Source organism: Stomoxys calcitrans, chromosome 3, assembly GCF_963082655.1.
Source record: "Stomoxys calcitrans chromosome 3, idStoCalc2.1, whole genome shotgun sequence".
Taxonomy (NCBI): domain Eukaryota; kingdom Metazoa; phylum Arthropoda; class Insecta; order Diptera; family Muscidae; genus Stomoxys; species Stomoxys calcitrans.
The window spans coordinates 147,047,456-147,063,660 of record NC_081554.1 but is presented as its reverse complement, the minus strand read 5'-3'; the positions used below and the strand labels follow the sequence as shown (position 1 = coordinate 147,063,660).

At 38.2% G+C, this 16,205-nt stretch overlaps 1 protein-coding gene across 2 annotated transcripts in view; it reads left to right on the top strand.

The window, feature by feature from the left end:
* The window catches only part of LOC106091617 (uncharacterized), a 499,339-nt gene that overhangs the window by 150,227 nt on the left and 332,907 nt on the right, over positions 1-16,205 (top strand). For both annotated transcript variants that reach the window (XM_059364400.1, XM_059364401.1), the window contains exon 3: positions 5,008-5,169. In XM_059364400.1, the coding sequence (XP_059220383.1) occupies positions 5,103-5,169 (67 nt within the window). In that variant the 5' untranslated portion in view covers positions 5,008-5,102. The remainder of the gene's footprint in view (positions 1-5,007; positions 5,170-16,205) is intronic.

Sequence of the window (16,205 nt, the reverse complement as noted above, 5' to 3'; positions counted from 1 at the left end):
CTATACTTAAACTCGTACATCATTCTGTTATTAATATTAGCAACCAAATCCACAGCCCCTTGTTAAATATTTTATACCCGCCACAAAAGGAGGACAACCCTCCTGAATATTTATCCATTTTATCATTTCAAAACTAATATTACCAATGTAAACTGATATAGGGTACAATAGTGCTCAACTGTGAAACTATGACTGTCGGGTTGTGGTGCTACCGTCACCATCATCGTTGTGGTGGTGTTGGCGGCATTGACAACAGCCTTTAACGGCTGCCATTTCTCGTTGTTGCTGTTGTTCCCGTTAATATCCACAAATTAATGTAAAAGTCTTTGTTGCAGGTTTTACGTATGGCGCAACATATTTTATGTGCGGCATGTTCAGTAAGTTGTGGCCCATTTTTGGTATGGTTCTGACAGGTTTTAATAAAAAGCCGAGCATTTTCTCTCTCATAGTAGGAATAAGGAATTTCCTTTCAGGTAAAAGGAATTATCCGAATGACATGAATACCTCAAAATGTTGCTCATGGAGACCAGCTTATAACTCGACAAAAAGTATAATAATAGTTTGAGGAGGGGCATATGGATGGTGTTAAAGTATCAAATAAACTTACAGGCGTATTGGATCAATTTAGGATAGAATAGAAACATGAGTAGGATTTTCAAAATAGAAGAAATATACTTCAAATATATTTTATCAAAAGTCGTTGAGACAGCAAAACAAAATTTTTGCTTATCTATTTAAAAAATGGTTATAATATCATAATAGAAAACCTGTTTAGAAAAATAAAATTTAAATAAAATTATTATAAACACAAAATTTCAGTAATTTGTATACCCTCCACCATAGGAGAGGGGTATACTAATTTCGTCATTATGTTTGTAACACCTCGAAATATGCGTCTAAGACCCCATGGCCTTCTACATACGTGTGCAATATGGTCAGAACTTATCTATAGCTTGATACAGCTCCCATATAAACCGATCTCCCGATTTCGCTTCTTGAGCCCCGAATCGGACTATAACTTGAAATAGCTGCTCCTCCGTCCTTATTCATTATATTTTGTTTGCCTAAAAACAGATACTGCGCAGAGAACTCGGCAGATGCGACCATGGTGGAGGGTATATAAGATTCGGCCCGGCCGAACTTAACACGCTCTTACTTGTTTTTTCTAATGACAAGATTTAATTTATGTTTTTGTTTCTCATAAAGGGGGGAAAAGGGTCGAGCCAATTTTGACCGAGGGAATGCACATCACAAGAAATGAAAGATTTTTTTATTGATAACTGAAAAGGAATTGCCAACAGATGGATTCGATCAAAGGCAACAAGCCACTCTGCAGACGTTTCAAGGCGGGCAGACTACTCTTCAGTACAGTAGTGTTGCTCTTGAACCTCCTCGTCTATCGGGCCTACAGTTCATAGCATATTATTTTGTAATATTAAATTAAATCCACATCTAAATTAGAGTGTGGAGATTTAATTTGGCTACCACAAGCTAATCCCTTCAGCCGTGGTACAACATGTTTTCAAGTGTCAATTTTGCCGTCTATTGCATTGGAATTTTCAAGGTTTATTTTCTTACATTGACTGGCTTTTTTCGAGTGTGTTACGGTTCTTATACACCAACAATGTTGATGACTTCGAAACTACTGTTGTTGTTCTTATCTTTTTTATACCCACCACCGAAGGATGGGGGGTATACTAATTTCGTCATTCTGTTTGTAACTACTCGAAATATTCGTCTGCGACCCTATAAAGTATGTATATTCTTAATCGTCGCGACATTTTATGTCGATCTGGCCATGTCCGTCCGTCTGTCCGTCCGTCCGTCCGTCTGTCCGTCCGTCCGTCCGTCTCTCTGTCTGTCTGTCGAAAGCACGCTAACTTCCGAAGGAGTAAAGCTAGCCGCTTGAAATATTGCACAAATACTTCTTATTAGTGTAGGTCGGTTGGTATTGTAAATGGGCCATATCGGTCCATGTTTTGATATAGCTGCCATATAAACCGATTTTGGGTCTTGACTTCTTGAGCCTCTAGAGTGCGCAATTCTTATCCGATTGGAATGAAATTGTGCACGACGTGATTTGTTATGACATCCAATAACTGTGACAAGTATGGTTCAAATTGGTCCATAACCTGATATAGCTGCCATATAAACCGATCTTTGGTCTTGACTTCTTGAGCCTCTAGAGGGCGCTATTCTTATCCGGTTTTAATGAATTTTTGCACGAAGTATTTTGTTATGATATCCAACAACTGTGGCAAGTATGGTTCAAATCGGACCATAACCAAATATAGCTGTCATATGAACCGATCTGGGATCTTGACTTCTTGAGCCTCTAGAGGTCGCAATTATTATCCGATATGCCTGAAATTTTGTACGACGGATCCTCTCATGACCATCAACATACGTGTTTATTATGATGTGAATCGGTCTATAGCCCGATACAGCCCCCATATATATATATATATATATATATATATATATATATATATATATATATAATCGTAATCGTTGAGTGTTTTCAGCGAAAGCCAAGATGGTGAGTCGCGATAATTTGCTGGACGACCGTAACGTAAAAAGTTTTTGAAAAAGTTTTCCTAAATGAGGAAGTATTGAGATATGCCGATACGAAGTTGCTTCACGCGGGCTTTCACTGGGCTTGGGTATCATTATAATTATCGCGAATGTCTAGGCACGAGATACAAATTTTACTCTTAACACCGCGTTTATTATTCTTTCCAGTCCTGTAGACCCTTGGTAAAGTATTTGTTTAAATACTTCACTTTTGATAAGGTCATAATCGGCTAATTTTTATACCCTTCACCATAGGATAAGAGTGTACAAATTTCGTCATTCCGTTTGTAACACCTCGAAATATTCGTCTAAGACCCCATATTCTTGATCGTGATGATATTTTAAGTTGACCTAGCCATGTCCATCCATCTGTCTGTCTGTCGAAAGCACACTAACTTTCGAAGGAGTAAAGCTAGAAGCTTGAAATTTTGCACAAATACTTCTTATTAGTGTAGGTCGGTTGGAAATTTAAATGGGCTCAATCAGTTCATGTTTTGATATAGCTGCCATATAAATCGATCTTAGGTCCTGACGTCTTGAACTTCTAGAAGGCGCAATTCTTATCCGATTTGGCTCAAATTTTTAGTGTTTTGTTCTGACATTCAACAACTACACTCAGTATGGTTAAAATCGGTATCCTGATTATTCTTCTTGACTTCTAGAGGGCTCAATTCTTATCCGATTGGGCTGAGATTTTGCATATATCGTTTTGGTATGACTTTTAAATAACTGATTTATGTATGGTCAAAATCAGTCCATAACCTGATATAGCCGCCATATAAACCGATCCTGGGTCTTGACTTCTTGAGCTTATAGAGGTCGCAATTCTCATCCGATTTGACTGAAATCTTGGTTTTGGTGTCACTTCTAACAATTGTGTTTAAGTATGGTCTAAATCGGTTGACAACCTGATATGGCTGCCATATAAACCGATCCCCTATTTTGACTTGCTGAGCATGTGGAGGGCGCAATTCTTACCACATTTGGCTGAAATATTGAAGGTGGTGTTTTTTTATAACTTCTAACAGCCATGACAAGTACGATCCATATCGGTCTATGACTTGATATAACTCCAACATATTTGGAAGAAGTCTTTCAAAGATTTTGACAAATGCGATGCATGGTGATGGTATATAAGATTCGACCCGGCCGAACTTAACACCATTTAACTTGTTTTTTTTTTTATTTAATAGGAATGTTTGCGGGAAACTATGATTACGCGTCTGACTTTTCTGAAGACACTGCTGCCATGTAGACTGATGGCAAATTTGGGCGCACACGGCTCCTTATTTTAAATATATTCACTTCAGGAAAATCTCAAAATATTAATAAACCACATTTTAGCTCTATAACATTGGGACCTTATGTTTATACTTATTTCGGGTCTTGTAACATATTCTGTGGAAGTCTCTGTGCCCTCCAATATTATAGAAGTTATTTTTTCCAAAAAGTTTTAAGCATATTCGGATTTTTACTACAATCACTGACATGAATTTAGCCATATGTCTCTATGTAACCAAACGGAATTCTTTTGAGTTTCCTCAATCCCTTATATGAGTGTACGGATGTGTTTGTGTGTGTGGTATCCTCATGCTAAAGGTATGCATAGAGTATATGTTGCCTTGTTTGTACATGGTAGTATGCGTGATATGTAAATATCGTTTGCATAGCATTAGTGATTCATAGTTAAATCCTTTAAGATCCCTCATGAGCCCCTAAAGATTTTGCTGTGAATATTTTTGCTACCCAAGTATCATAGCACACTATGCCATGACTATGAAACTCTCAAAGCGTTTGCGCCTGTGTGAGTGTATGTGCGATGATGTGCATACGGATGGGACCTCTATAGACCGGATAAACACAGAATCTCACACATTCATAAACTGCTATGTGCACACACACACACACACTTCGAGAGTATCCACAGCTCTGAATAATAGTCATATATATATATTTTTTTTTTAGCTGGCGAATATAAAAAATATTTAAATCCTTTGAGAATAAAGACGTGCTGAATGAGACACAGAAAGAAAGTTCCTGCCACACATCTTGGCGTATGGTCCCAGAGTATGCCGTTATATATTCAAGTCATTAGTGTGAACATATCACACAAACTCATACAAGTGCACATAGTTGTGCATATATCTGTGCAGTCTTAGTTATGACCTGGTGTATTTGTTTCGAGATCCTTTCAAAAATCTCTCTTGATGTATGCACATGCTTTTGTTTGCTATAGTCAATGGAGTATAAGCTTTTGATGTTTGCTTATGTTTAAGCTACAAATGTTATTTGTTAAAATAATTTATCAAGATGCCAAAACAAAGATTTGCTAAACTTTTCTCCTTTTGTTGCAAAATAAAAATTATGAATTACAATGTTGACGAACAATTTGCAAACCGTTACTATATATTTCTTCTTTTATTTTACTTACAGATTTCAATCAACTGTTTAACTAAAATCTATCAGAATATGTGATACTTCTACAATTTTTTGTTATAAATATTAGCAGGAATTAAAAAGTCGACACCATGTGGAAATTCCCGCAATTTGCTATCAGAACCATGATTTCATTGTTTTTAGTCTTATTAATGCCAGGTAAGTTGAGCTGGGAAAAAATAATAATAAAAAGATGTGTTTAACAAATCAATTGTGTACAACATAGTAACCTAATTCTTAAGAATTTAAAAAGCATATGTAACCTACATAAACGTAGACACGGAGTTGTATGTCAACGATGCTGACATTACAAGATCAAACAGGGTAGTCCCACTCCCATCAGAGATGGTTATACAGGGTAGCTGACACGAAATGTTACCAAATTCTTACTAGTACTTTACTTTACTTTAATTGGCTATGACAGAACATTTGTTTCACTAGCCGAACGTAGAATAGCGTTCCAAGCGCCTCGATCTAATGCGCTCATTCTAAAATCTCTGACACCAAGTTTCGAGGTGGCTACCACCACTTGATCTTTCCATCGGGCTTTTGGTCTTCCCGGTTTGCATGTACCACCGTGTTTGCCATCAAAATACTTCTTTGCTGGAGCTTCTTCATCCATTCTGATAACATGAATGGATGAAGAAGCCTTTGTATTTTGATGCGTATAACTATGCTCTCGTCGTCATACAGCTCGTGGTTCATACGTCACCTATTTTCTCCAATAAAGCAAACTGCTCCATATATTTTACGAATAATCTTTCTTTCAAATACTTCAAGCACTGCCTCATCTGCTTTCACAAGTACCCATGCTTCAGAACCATATAACAGCACGGGTAGTATCCGTGTCTTGTATGGTGTAATCTTCGTCTGTCGAGAGGTGGCCTTGTTTCTAAACTGCTTACTTAGTCCAAAGTAGCATCTGTTTGCCAGTATTATTCTTCGCTTTCGCTGATAAGGCGCATGCACCAGCTTATCTGCGCAATCTGGCTAGAAGAACATACCCAATGATTGGAACCTCAGCATACTATGTCCCGTACACACGAAAGGAGACAAGACGGAATGTGCCAACTACCATCGAATACAAGATACTCTCGAGCATACTGCGTGAAAGTTTGAAACCTAAAATCTATGAGATAATTGGGCCCTATCAATGCGGCTTTAGACCTGGTAAATTCACCCTGGACCAGATATTCACACTGCGCCAAATCCTGTAAAAGACCCGAAAAGGACAAATCAACACCTACCATCTCTTTGTTGACTACACACCGCTCTCGATACTGCTTTACGTTCAAAAGTATTTCAAGCCATGTCTGAGTTTGGTATCCCTGCAAAATTAATAAGACTCTGCAGGATGACACTTGCTAGTACGCGTTCCTCAGTAAGAATAGGAAAGAATCTCTCCGAACCATTTAATACCAAACGAGGTTTCAGACAAGGAGACAGCCTATCGTGTGATCTCTTTAATATCCTGCTGGAGAAGATTATACGAGATGCAGTTGTGAATAGATATGGCACACTAATCACAAGAGAACACATGCCGGAAGTAGTAACTGCTGCCTTTGAGAGAATCAAAAGAGAGTAAGTGAAAATGGGTCTGGCAGTAAATGGAGATAAGACGAAATGGATGGTTTCGACTCCCAAAACAGCTTGTACAACCGAGCAGATAGAGAAAGTTGAAAAAGTTATGAACCACAACTTTGAGATAGTCAGTAACTTTATCTACCTCGGAACCGCCGTAACCAAAACGAATGACACCAGTTTTAAGATAAAGCGAAGAAAAAAAATATCCTTGAAAGGATACAACATATATAAAACACAAGTTTTAGGTTAACCCTTCCAAGTTCCAAAAAGTCACATGATCTTATACCAAAGCAACAAATAGTTAGACTCAAAAGACTAAAAAACTTGCTGCGCTTACACGAAAGTGGTGACTATCGTGTTTTCCGAATTGAGCATTTCAGTAACTGCAAAAATAATCGTGTTTACTTAACCGAGGGCTAATACGAGACTTTGAGTCAATGCTAATGGCGCGGACAGACGAAACAAACGACAAAAATCAACATCTTCATATGCGTCTACGAAATTTTGAAAAGTTTTGAAAACCTATCTTATGTTAAACTTTTCAACGATTTCAAAAATGGTACGTATAGAAATGCCAGATTTTTAGTTTAGAAGATATCACTGTTCAAAGTAGACCAATTTTCAATCTTCAAATAGCATATAATTTTTAGGCAATTTGGTCTATTTGCAAGTGTAATATCCCGAAATCTATATAAGGGGTTGTTTAAATTTTGTATTTTTATACCCACCACCGAAGGATGGGGGTATATTCATTTTGTCATTCCGTTTGCAACACATCGAAATATCCATTTCCGACCCTATAAAGTATATATATTCTTGATCAGCGTAAAAATCTAAGACGATCTAGGCATGTCCGTCCGTCTGTCCGTCTGTCCGTCTGTCTGTTGAAATCACGCTACAGTCTTTAAAAATTGAGATATTGAGCTGAAATTTTGCACAGATTCTTTTTTTGTCCATAAGCAGGTTAAGTTCGAAGATGGGCTATATCGGACTATATCTTCATATAGCCCCCATATAGACCTATCCGCCGATTTAGGGTCTTAGGCCCATAAAAGCCACATTTATTATCCGATTTTGCTGAAATTCGGGACAGTGAGTTTTGTTAAGCCCTTCGACATCCTTCGTCAATTTGGCTCAGATCGGTCCAGATTTGGATATAGCTACCATATAGACCGACCCTCCGATTTAGGGTCTAAGGGCCATAAAAGCCACATCTTTCATCCGATTCCACTGAAATTCGGGACAGTAAGTTGTGTTAGGCCCTTCGACATCCTCTGTCAATTTGGCCCAGATCGGTTCAGATTTGGATATAGCTGCCATATAGACCGATCCTCCGATTTATGGTGTTAGGCCCATAAAAGCCACATTTATTACCCGATTTTGCTGAAATTTGGGACAGTGAGTTGTGTTAGGCCCTTCGACATCCTTCGTCAATTTGGCTCAGATCGGTTCAGATTTGGATATAGCTGCCATATAGACCGACCCTCCGATTTAGGGTCTAAGGGCCATAAAAGCCACATCTTTTATCCGATTCCACTGAAATTCGGGACAGTAAGTTGTGTTAGGCCCTTCGACATCCTTTGTCAATTTGGCCCAGATCGGTTCAGATTTGGATATAGCTGCCATATAGACCGATCCTCCGATTTATGGTGTAAGGCCTATAAAAGCCACAATTATTACCCGATTTTGCTGAAATTTGGGACAGTGAGTTGCGTTAGGCCCCTCGACATCTTACTTCAATTTGGCCCAGATCGGTTCAGATTTGGATATAGCTGCTATATAGACCGATTTCTTGATTTAAGGTTTTGGGCCCATAAAATGCTCATTTATTGTCCATGTCGCCGAAATTTGGGACAGTGAGTTAAGTTAAGCTCCTTGACATACATCTGCAATATCGCACAGATCGGTCCAAATTTAGATATAGCTGCCATATAGACCGATATCTAGGTTTTAGGTTTTGGGGCCATAAAGACGCATTTATTGTCCGATGTCGCTGAAATTTGAGACAGTGAGTTTAGTTAGGCTCTTCGACGTCCTTCTTCAATTTTGCCCAGATCGATCCAGATTTGAATATAGCTGCCATGTAGACCGATCTCTCGATTTAAAGTCTTTGCCCCATAAAAAGCGCATTTATAATCCAATTTCACTGAAATTTTACATAGTAACTTATGTTAGGCTTTTCAACATCCGTGTCGTATATGGTTCAGAACGGTTAATTTTTAGATATAACTACTGTACTTATTAGTATTTGGTCCAAATCGGAACATGTTTTGATATAACTGATATGGGTCATAAGGTATGAAATTTTCACCGAATTTTGATGAAAGGTGGTTTACATATATACCCGAGGTGGTGGGTATCCAAAGTTCGGCCCGGCCGAACTTAACGCCTTTTTACTTGTTCCTTTTCATGAATACCCTTAAAAATGGACAGATCTGCCTTAATCAGCAGATCTGTCTATATGGCAGCTATATATAAATATAGTTCGATCTTATTTAGGTCAGATATCGGGAGGCTAAAAACAACTCACTGTTCCAAATTTCAGCTAAATCGGGTAATAAATGCAGTTTTTTTTAGTTTCAGACCCTTTATCGGCAGGTCGGTCTATATGGCAGCTATATCTAAATATAGTCTGACTTTGCCCCTTCAGTAACTTAACCAGCGTGCGTCAAAATGTCGTATCTGTTCCAAATTTCAGCTCAACATCTCAATTTTTGAAGGCTGTAAAGTGGTTAAAACAGCCGGACAGACACACAGACATCATTAAATCGTCTTAGAATTTTACGACGATTCGAAATATATATATGTTGTAGGGTCAGAAATTGATATTTTGATGTGTTGCAAACGGAATGACGAAGTGAATATACCCCCTACGGTGGTAGGTATAAAAATTTCACAAAGCCACATGGCTGTCACCCGATCAAAAAACGAGAAACCAAATCGATCACTTTATAATCGATGGAAGACATTTATCCAGCGTGTTAAATGTATGATCGATCCGTGGAGCACATATAGATTCGTATCATTACTTTGTTGCAGCTAAGGTTATGATCTGATATTGCACGGAAGCTGGACATTGAAAAGCTGCAATCACAACAGATGGCAACGGCAAAGTCCACTCGACTGACCCAACTGCTTGATGAAAGCACTCCTTCTCTCGATGGCATAACGGTGCAGGGCCAATTCATTGCCAACCCCATGGAAATTGCAGCGAAATCCGTATTTAGGTTGGAAGCCTTCCCCAAGAAACCCATGATACGACGAAGAGTGTCGAGATGCTACTGACACCAAGAATGCGGCATATAGAGCAACCCTGCCATCAGTAGAGGTATCGGGAGAAAAGGAGAGAAGAGAAACGTCTATTCCGCAGAAAGAAAAAGGAAATGGAAAGACGTGAGTGTGAGCGAATTGAGATGTACAGAAGTCAAATGAAGTCCGGAAATTCTACCAAAGAATTAAACATCTAACCAATGGCTTTGGTGCAGGCACATCCCCCTGCAGAGACAAAGAAGGAAATCTGTTAACTAACACAGACAGCATGCTGAAGATATGGAAAGAACATTTTACCCAACAGCAGGAGCCGACGGGTTACCCGCTGAACTATTTAAGACCTGAGGCGACACGCAGATATGGTGTATGCATCAGCTTGTCTGCGCGATCTGACTAGAAGAAAGCATACCCGATGATTGGAACCCCAGCATGCTATGCATACCGTACACAAGAAAGAAGACAAAACGGAATGTGCCCACTACAGCTACAATAAGTCTCCTCCCCATCGCATACAAGATACTCTCGAGCGTACTTTGTGTAAGATTAAAACCTAAAGTCAATGAGATAATTGGGTCCTGATCAATGCGGTTTGAACATGGTATATCCAGACCAGATGTTCACCCTGCGCCAAATCCTGGAAAAGTCCCGAGAAGGACAAATCAACACCTAACACCTCTTTGTTGACTACAAAGACGCTTTCGATAGCCCCATACGTTCAAAGGTATTTCAAGCCATGTCTGAGTTGGTATGCCTGAAAAATTCATAAGACTCTGCAGGATGACATTTTCTGATACACTTTCCTCTGTAAGAATAGGAAATAATCTCTCCGAACCATTTCAGGTTTCAGACAAGGAGGCAGCTTATCGTATGATCTCTTTAATATCCTGCTGGAAACGATTTTACTAGATGCAGATGTGAATAGACATGACACACTACTCACAAGACAACAAATGCTACTCCCAATCGAAAGGAGATGAAAAGGAATGGATGGTATCAACTCCCAAAACGCCTTGTGCAACAGATCAGATAAAAAAATAGAGAAAGTTGGGAACCACAAATCTGAGATAGTCAGCAAACTTATTTACCTAAGCTTGGCTGCAACCGAAACGAATGACAGCGAAGAATAATACTGTCAAACAGATGCTTGTTTGGATTGCGTAAGCAGTTTAGAAACAAGGCAACCACTCGACATATGAAGACCCCACTATACAAGACACTGACCCTATCATTGTTGTTATATGGTTCCGAGGCATGGGTACCTGTGAAAGCAGACGAGACAGTGGAGTGTTTGAGAGAAAGATTTTTCGTAAAATTTATGGAACAGTGTGCATTCATGGGGAGTGTCGGCGTCGTATGAACCACGAACTGTATGAGCTGTTAGCATGGTTAGCATGGTTAAACGTATCAATGTTGCGTTAGCTAGACTAGTTGTCAGGACGACGGAGAAGCTCCAGAAAAGCAGTCTTTTGAAGGCGATCAAAATGGTACACGCAAACCGGGACGGCTAAGAGCCCGATGGAAAGATCAAGAGGTGAGAGACACCTCGAAGATTATAGAAGGGGCGCAGAACACCGAGGTGCTTGGAACGCTACTCTACGTTCGGCTAATGGGACAAATGTTCTGTTATAGCCAATTAAAGTAAAGTAAAGACGGACAGACCAACGGACATTGCTAAATCGAATCAGAAAGTGATTCTGAGCCAATCGGTATATATATCAATTGGTTTCTCTCTTCCTTCTGAGTGTTACAAACAAATACACAAAAGTATAATATCCTATACCACATTAGCATCGTATAAGTATACAAACAAGTTGGAATCTGAATACGCAAGGCCTTGAATTTTCGCTTTACATTGCCAACTTAATATAACGATGCGAGTAATTTCCATTCTCTTTTGCAACTATGCTTTTAGCCACATCAACTCGAAAACGAAAAAGGATATATCAGCACTTTTTCCAAACTTTCCAGCTTCGTTAATTAGTGAAATTTTCGAAGTTCCAGTTTCATACTTATAGGCAAAAACAAATTTGTGGGGCGAAATGATATAGATTTCGTGCCAACTAATCTCAGTTTTTTTTAGGAAGAGTGAAGCACACATATCAAATGATTTGCATCATTTCATTTCAACCACACCTGTGAGTGTGTGAATGCGATTTTCGAGTTCAGAGAAAATTGTTATGAATGATGATTTCGTCGTACCAATGGGTGAAAAAGGCGGACAATTACATTCGTTTTTTTTTCAACGAAATTGTAATGATCTTTGGCGTAAAGGAAATTTTAAAATAACTACTACTATGGAACATGGCATTACATCATAGTGAGTTTATATCCAAAATGAAAAGAGATGGACCCAATATTAGTAAAACTGATATACACAGAATCACATTCCGAAATGTGCTAAGCTTGCCGAGCAGAATCTTGTGAACCATGAATTCTGTTAAAAGTGAACTATTTGAGGGGCATAATTTTACTTTACGTACCCAAAGTAAAAGTTCAATCGGGATATCAGTAGCTATATCGAATTAATGACTGAGTTTGACAAATATTAACCATGGATGTTGAGTCACAACAAAATTTAAGCGAAAAATTTCAGTCAAATCTAATAAAAATTGCGGGTTACAGGGCACCAAGATATCGAATCAGAACATCGGTTTGTATGGGAGATATATCAGGTTATAGACCGATTTTAACCATACTTACCACGGACGGTGAAAGTCATAACAAAACACTACGTGCGAAATTTCATCCACAATGGACAAAAATTGAGTCTTTAGGGGTCGATTGGAAAATATGGAATTTAAATTAAACGAATTTGGGAGAATATTTCGGATTTGATATATTTGGGAAGTAAAAACACGCTAAAATCGGCCAGGCTTAAATACGATAAAAAAGCTATATTTTTAACGTAAGAATTTTATTCTAGAAATCTTTATAGATTTATGCATCTATATTATATTAAGTTCCGATTTAGACTATATCTAGCAAGGGTTTTGAGGTGTCGAAAATAATTCACAGTTTTAAATTTCGTTGATATTGGATATTAAGTACAATTTGGGCCCATTCTTTCTACTTTTAATCGCAGGTCGGTATATATGGCAGGTACATAAAAAAAGTCCGATCTGGACCATATTTAGAAAGTGTGTTGAGGACTCCAACATCTCTGTTCTAAATTTCAGCAAAATCGACCAAGACCAAGACCATATATTGAAAGATCGGTCAATATGGCAGCTATATCCAAATACGGATCGATCAATATCTATACCCAAAAATGTTCGGATATGGATGAAAATTGTCATAAATGGGTAGGTGTCTAATATTATTATCTGTTAAAAATTATTTCAAATAGGATTTAAATTCATAGTTCCAGCTCATTTGCAAACAATGGTATTTATCGCACTTACCTGTAAATTACTTTAAACGGGATCATTTATGTGACAGCGAAAAAGATGCATGTGGCAAAAATACCGTTATCTTTATTTAAATGCACAAAATGCCTGAGCCAAAAAAAGTAATACATATGTAACCAGTAAAGAAAAGCAAAAGTCGGGCGGTAGCGACTTTATAATACCCTACACCTACACTATAGGTACCAAGTGGGAGCTATATCTAATTCTAAACCAATTTTGTTGGCCCTCGGCTGATGTTTTCAGATGGGTTATTAATAACAAGTAAAAAGGCGTTAATTTTGGCCGGACCGATCTTAGGATACCCACCACCTCGGGTATATATGTAAACCACCTTTCGTCATAATCTGGTGAACAACATAGCAGCTATAACGAAATATGGTCCGGTTTAAACCAAATTCGACATGGACTCGAATCGGACAATAAATGCGCCTTTTATGGGCCTAAGACCTTAAATCGAGAGATCGGTATATATGGAAGCTATATCCAAATCTGAACCGATCTGGGCCATATTGCTTTAAGGTATCGAAGGGCCAAAGACAACACACTGTACCGAATTTCAGCAAAATCGGATAATAAATGTGGCTTTTATGGGCAAGAGGCCCTAAATCGGGGGATCGGTCTATATGGGGGCTATATCAAGATATAGTCCGATATAGCCCATCTTCGAAGTTTATCTGCTTATGGACAAAAAAATAATAATAATCAAGGTTTCAGCTCAATTTCTCTAATTTTAAAGACCGTAGCGTGATTTCAACAGACAAACGGACAGACGGACGGACATGTCTAGATCGTCTTAGATTTTTACGCTGATCAAGAATATATATACTTCATAGGATCGAAAATTAATATTTCGATGTGTTGCAAAGCGAATGACAAAGTGAATATAGCTCCTTCTTTCAGTGGTGGGTATTAAAATACGGTTAAAAAATTACAGCATTATTGCAAATTAGCCAAAATCTGACCAACTTATATATGGGATCTATATCTAAAACTGTATTAATTTTTTCAAATTTCAATTCGGTTCGTCTCTAGGTCGAAAAACATACCTTTACCAAATTAAAAAACGATCGTATGAAAAGTGCGACCTGTAGTTTGTACACAAATTAACATGGATAGACTGACAGACAGACGGACATAGCTACAATAAATCGAATCAGAGAGTGATTCTGAAAAGATCGGTGTACTTGTCAGTGATCTATCTCTCTTCCTTTCGGGTGTTACAAACAAATGCACTATGGTGCATTATTGGTTATAATACCCTGTACCTCAGTAGTGGTGTAGTGTATAAAAATCATGTTTCAACCTAAGATATGCTATAATTATACCCACCACCATAGGATGGGGGTATAATAATTTCGTTTTTCTGTTTGTAACTCCTCGAAATATTCGTCTCAGACCCCATAATGTATATCGTCATGATATCTTAAGTCGAACTAGCCATGTTCGTCCGTCTGTCTGTCGAAAGCACGCTAACTTTCGAAGGAGTAAAGCTATCCGCTTGTAATTTTTCATAAATACTTCTTATTAGTGTAGGTCGGTTGGGATTGTAAATGGCCCATATCGGTCCACCTTTTGCTATAGCTGCCATATAAACCGATCTGAGGTCTTGACTTCTTGAGCCTCTAGAGGGCGCAATTCCTATCCGATTTGGCTGAAATTTTGCTCCCCCATATCGGTTTTTAGGTGAGCTTTATCGGTCTTCAGCCTGATAAAGCTCCCCTATAAACCGATCTCCCTATTTTACTTCTTGAGCCCCTAAAAGGCCCAATTCTTATTTGATTTGGATGAAATTTTACACATAGACTTCTACTGTGGTCTCCAACACTCAATTCAATTAGCGTAGTAATTCTCTTCTTTTATCCTTTGTTTGTCTACCGGAAAAGAGCTCGACAAATGCGATCCATGGTGGAGGGTATATAAAATTCGACCCGGCCGAACTTAGCACGCTTTTACTTGTTAATTAAATAAAAACCTTCTCCTGTAAAGTTTCAATTTGGCACTTACAACTTTTTTGAGGTTAGGGAACGTTATATGGGCGCTATACCCTAATGTGAGCTGTTATGGCCCTTCAGAAAACCCAATAGACCTACATTATTAAAAAATTTCTGTGCAAAATTTCAAGCGGATGCCAATATTGGTTCGGCCGCTTTCCCTTGCTTTTCATAAACAGTAGTTACGTAAACTGGCAAAAAAAAAAGTAAAGACGTGCTAAGTTCGGCCGGGCCGAATCTCATAAATCGTCCATGGATCGCAAGTTATTGTTATGTTATTATTTATCACGTTCTTTCCAAGATTTTTCTTTATAAGCAGATGGGAAACAAACAGATAAGAATTGCTTCCCAAGGGTACCCTAGAAGTGGTATCAAGATGTAGGTTATGTAGGAGATACATCAAATTATGGACCGATTCTGGCCATACTTAGAACGAAAATTGGAGGTCATAGTAGAAGTCATTGAGAAAATCGGGTACGAATTGCATCCTATATGAGCTAAAGAAGTCATATCGATGTATCTGTTAATATGCACTCAACGAAATTTTTTATTCAAAATGGCAAAAATGTTTGCTAAATAACATGTTTTGTTTGCTGAAAAAGGGAAAGCAGGCATAACTGCCGTTTCAGCAAACATAGTGCTGCTGTTTTTAAAACCACTTCGGTCTGCTATTTCAGCTAACTAAACCTGCCGTTTTAGATACAAAAACCAGCTAAAATATTGAAAATAAAATTAGCTTTAATGAAATATTTTTTTCTTTTTATTTAAAGCTATATTTTATGTTTGCATTTACGGCCTGTCATGCGGTATGATTACTTTGGGCATTTTTTTTTTTCTACGAGAAGAGAAGATTTTAATATGTGAAATATTGCTTAAAGGAAATGACCTCATCAACGGATCCTTGTACACAAAGCCATTATTGCCATTGGTATGAAGGTGGCGA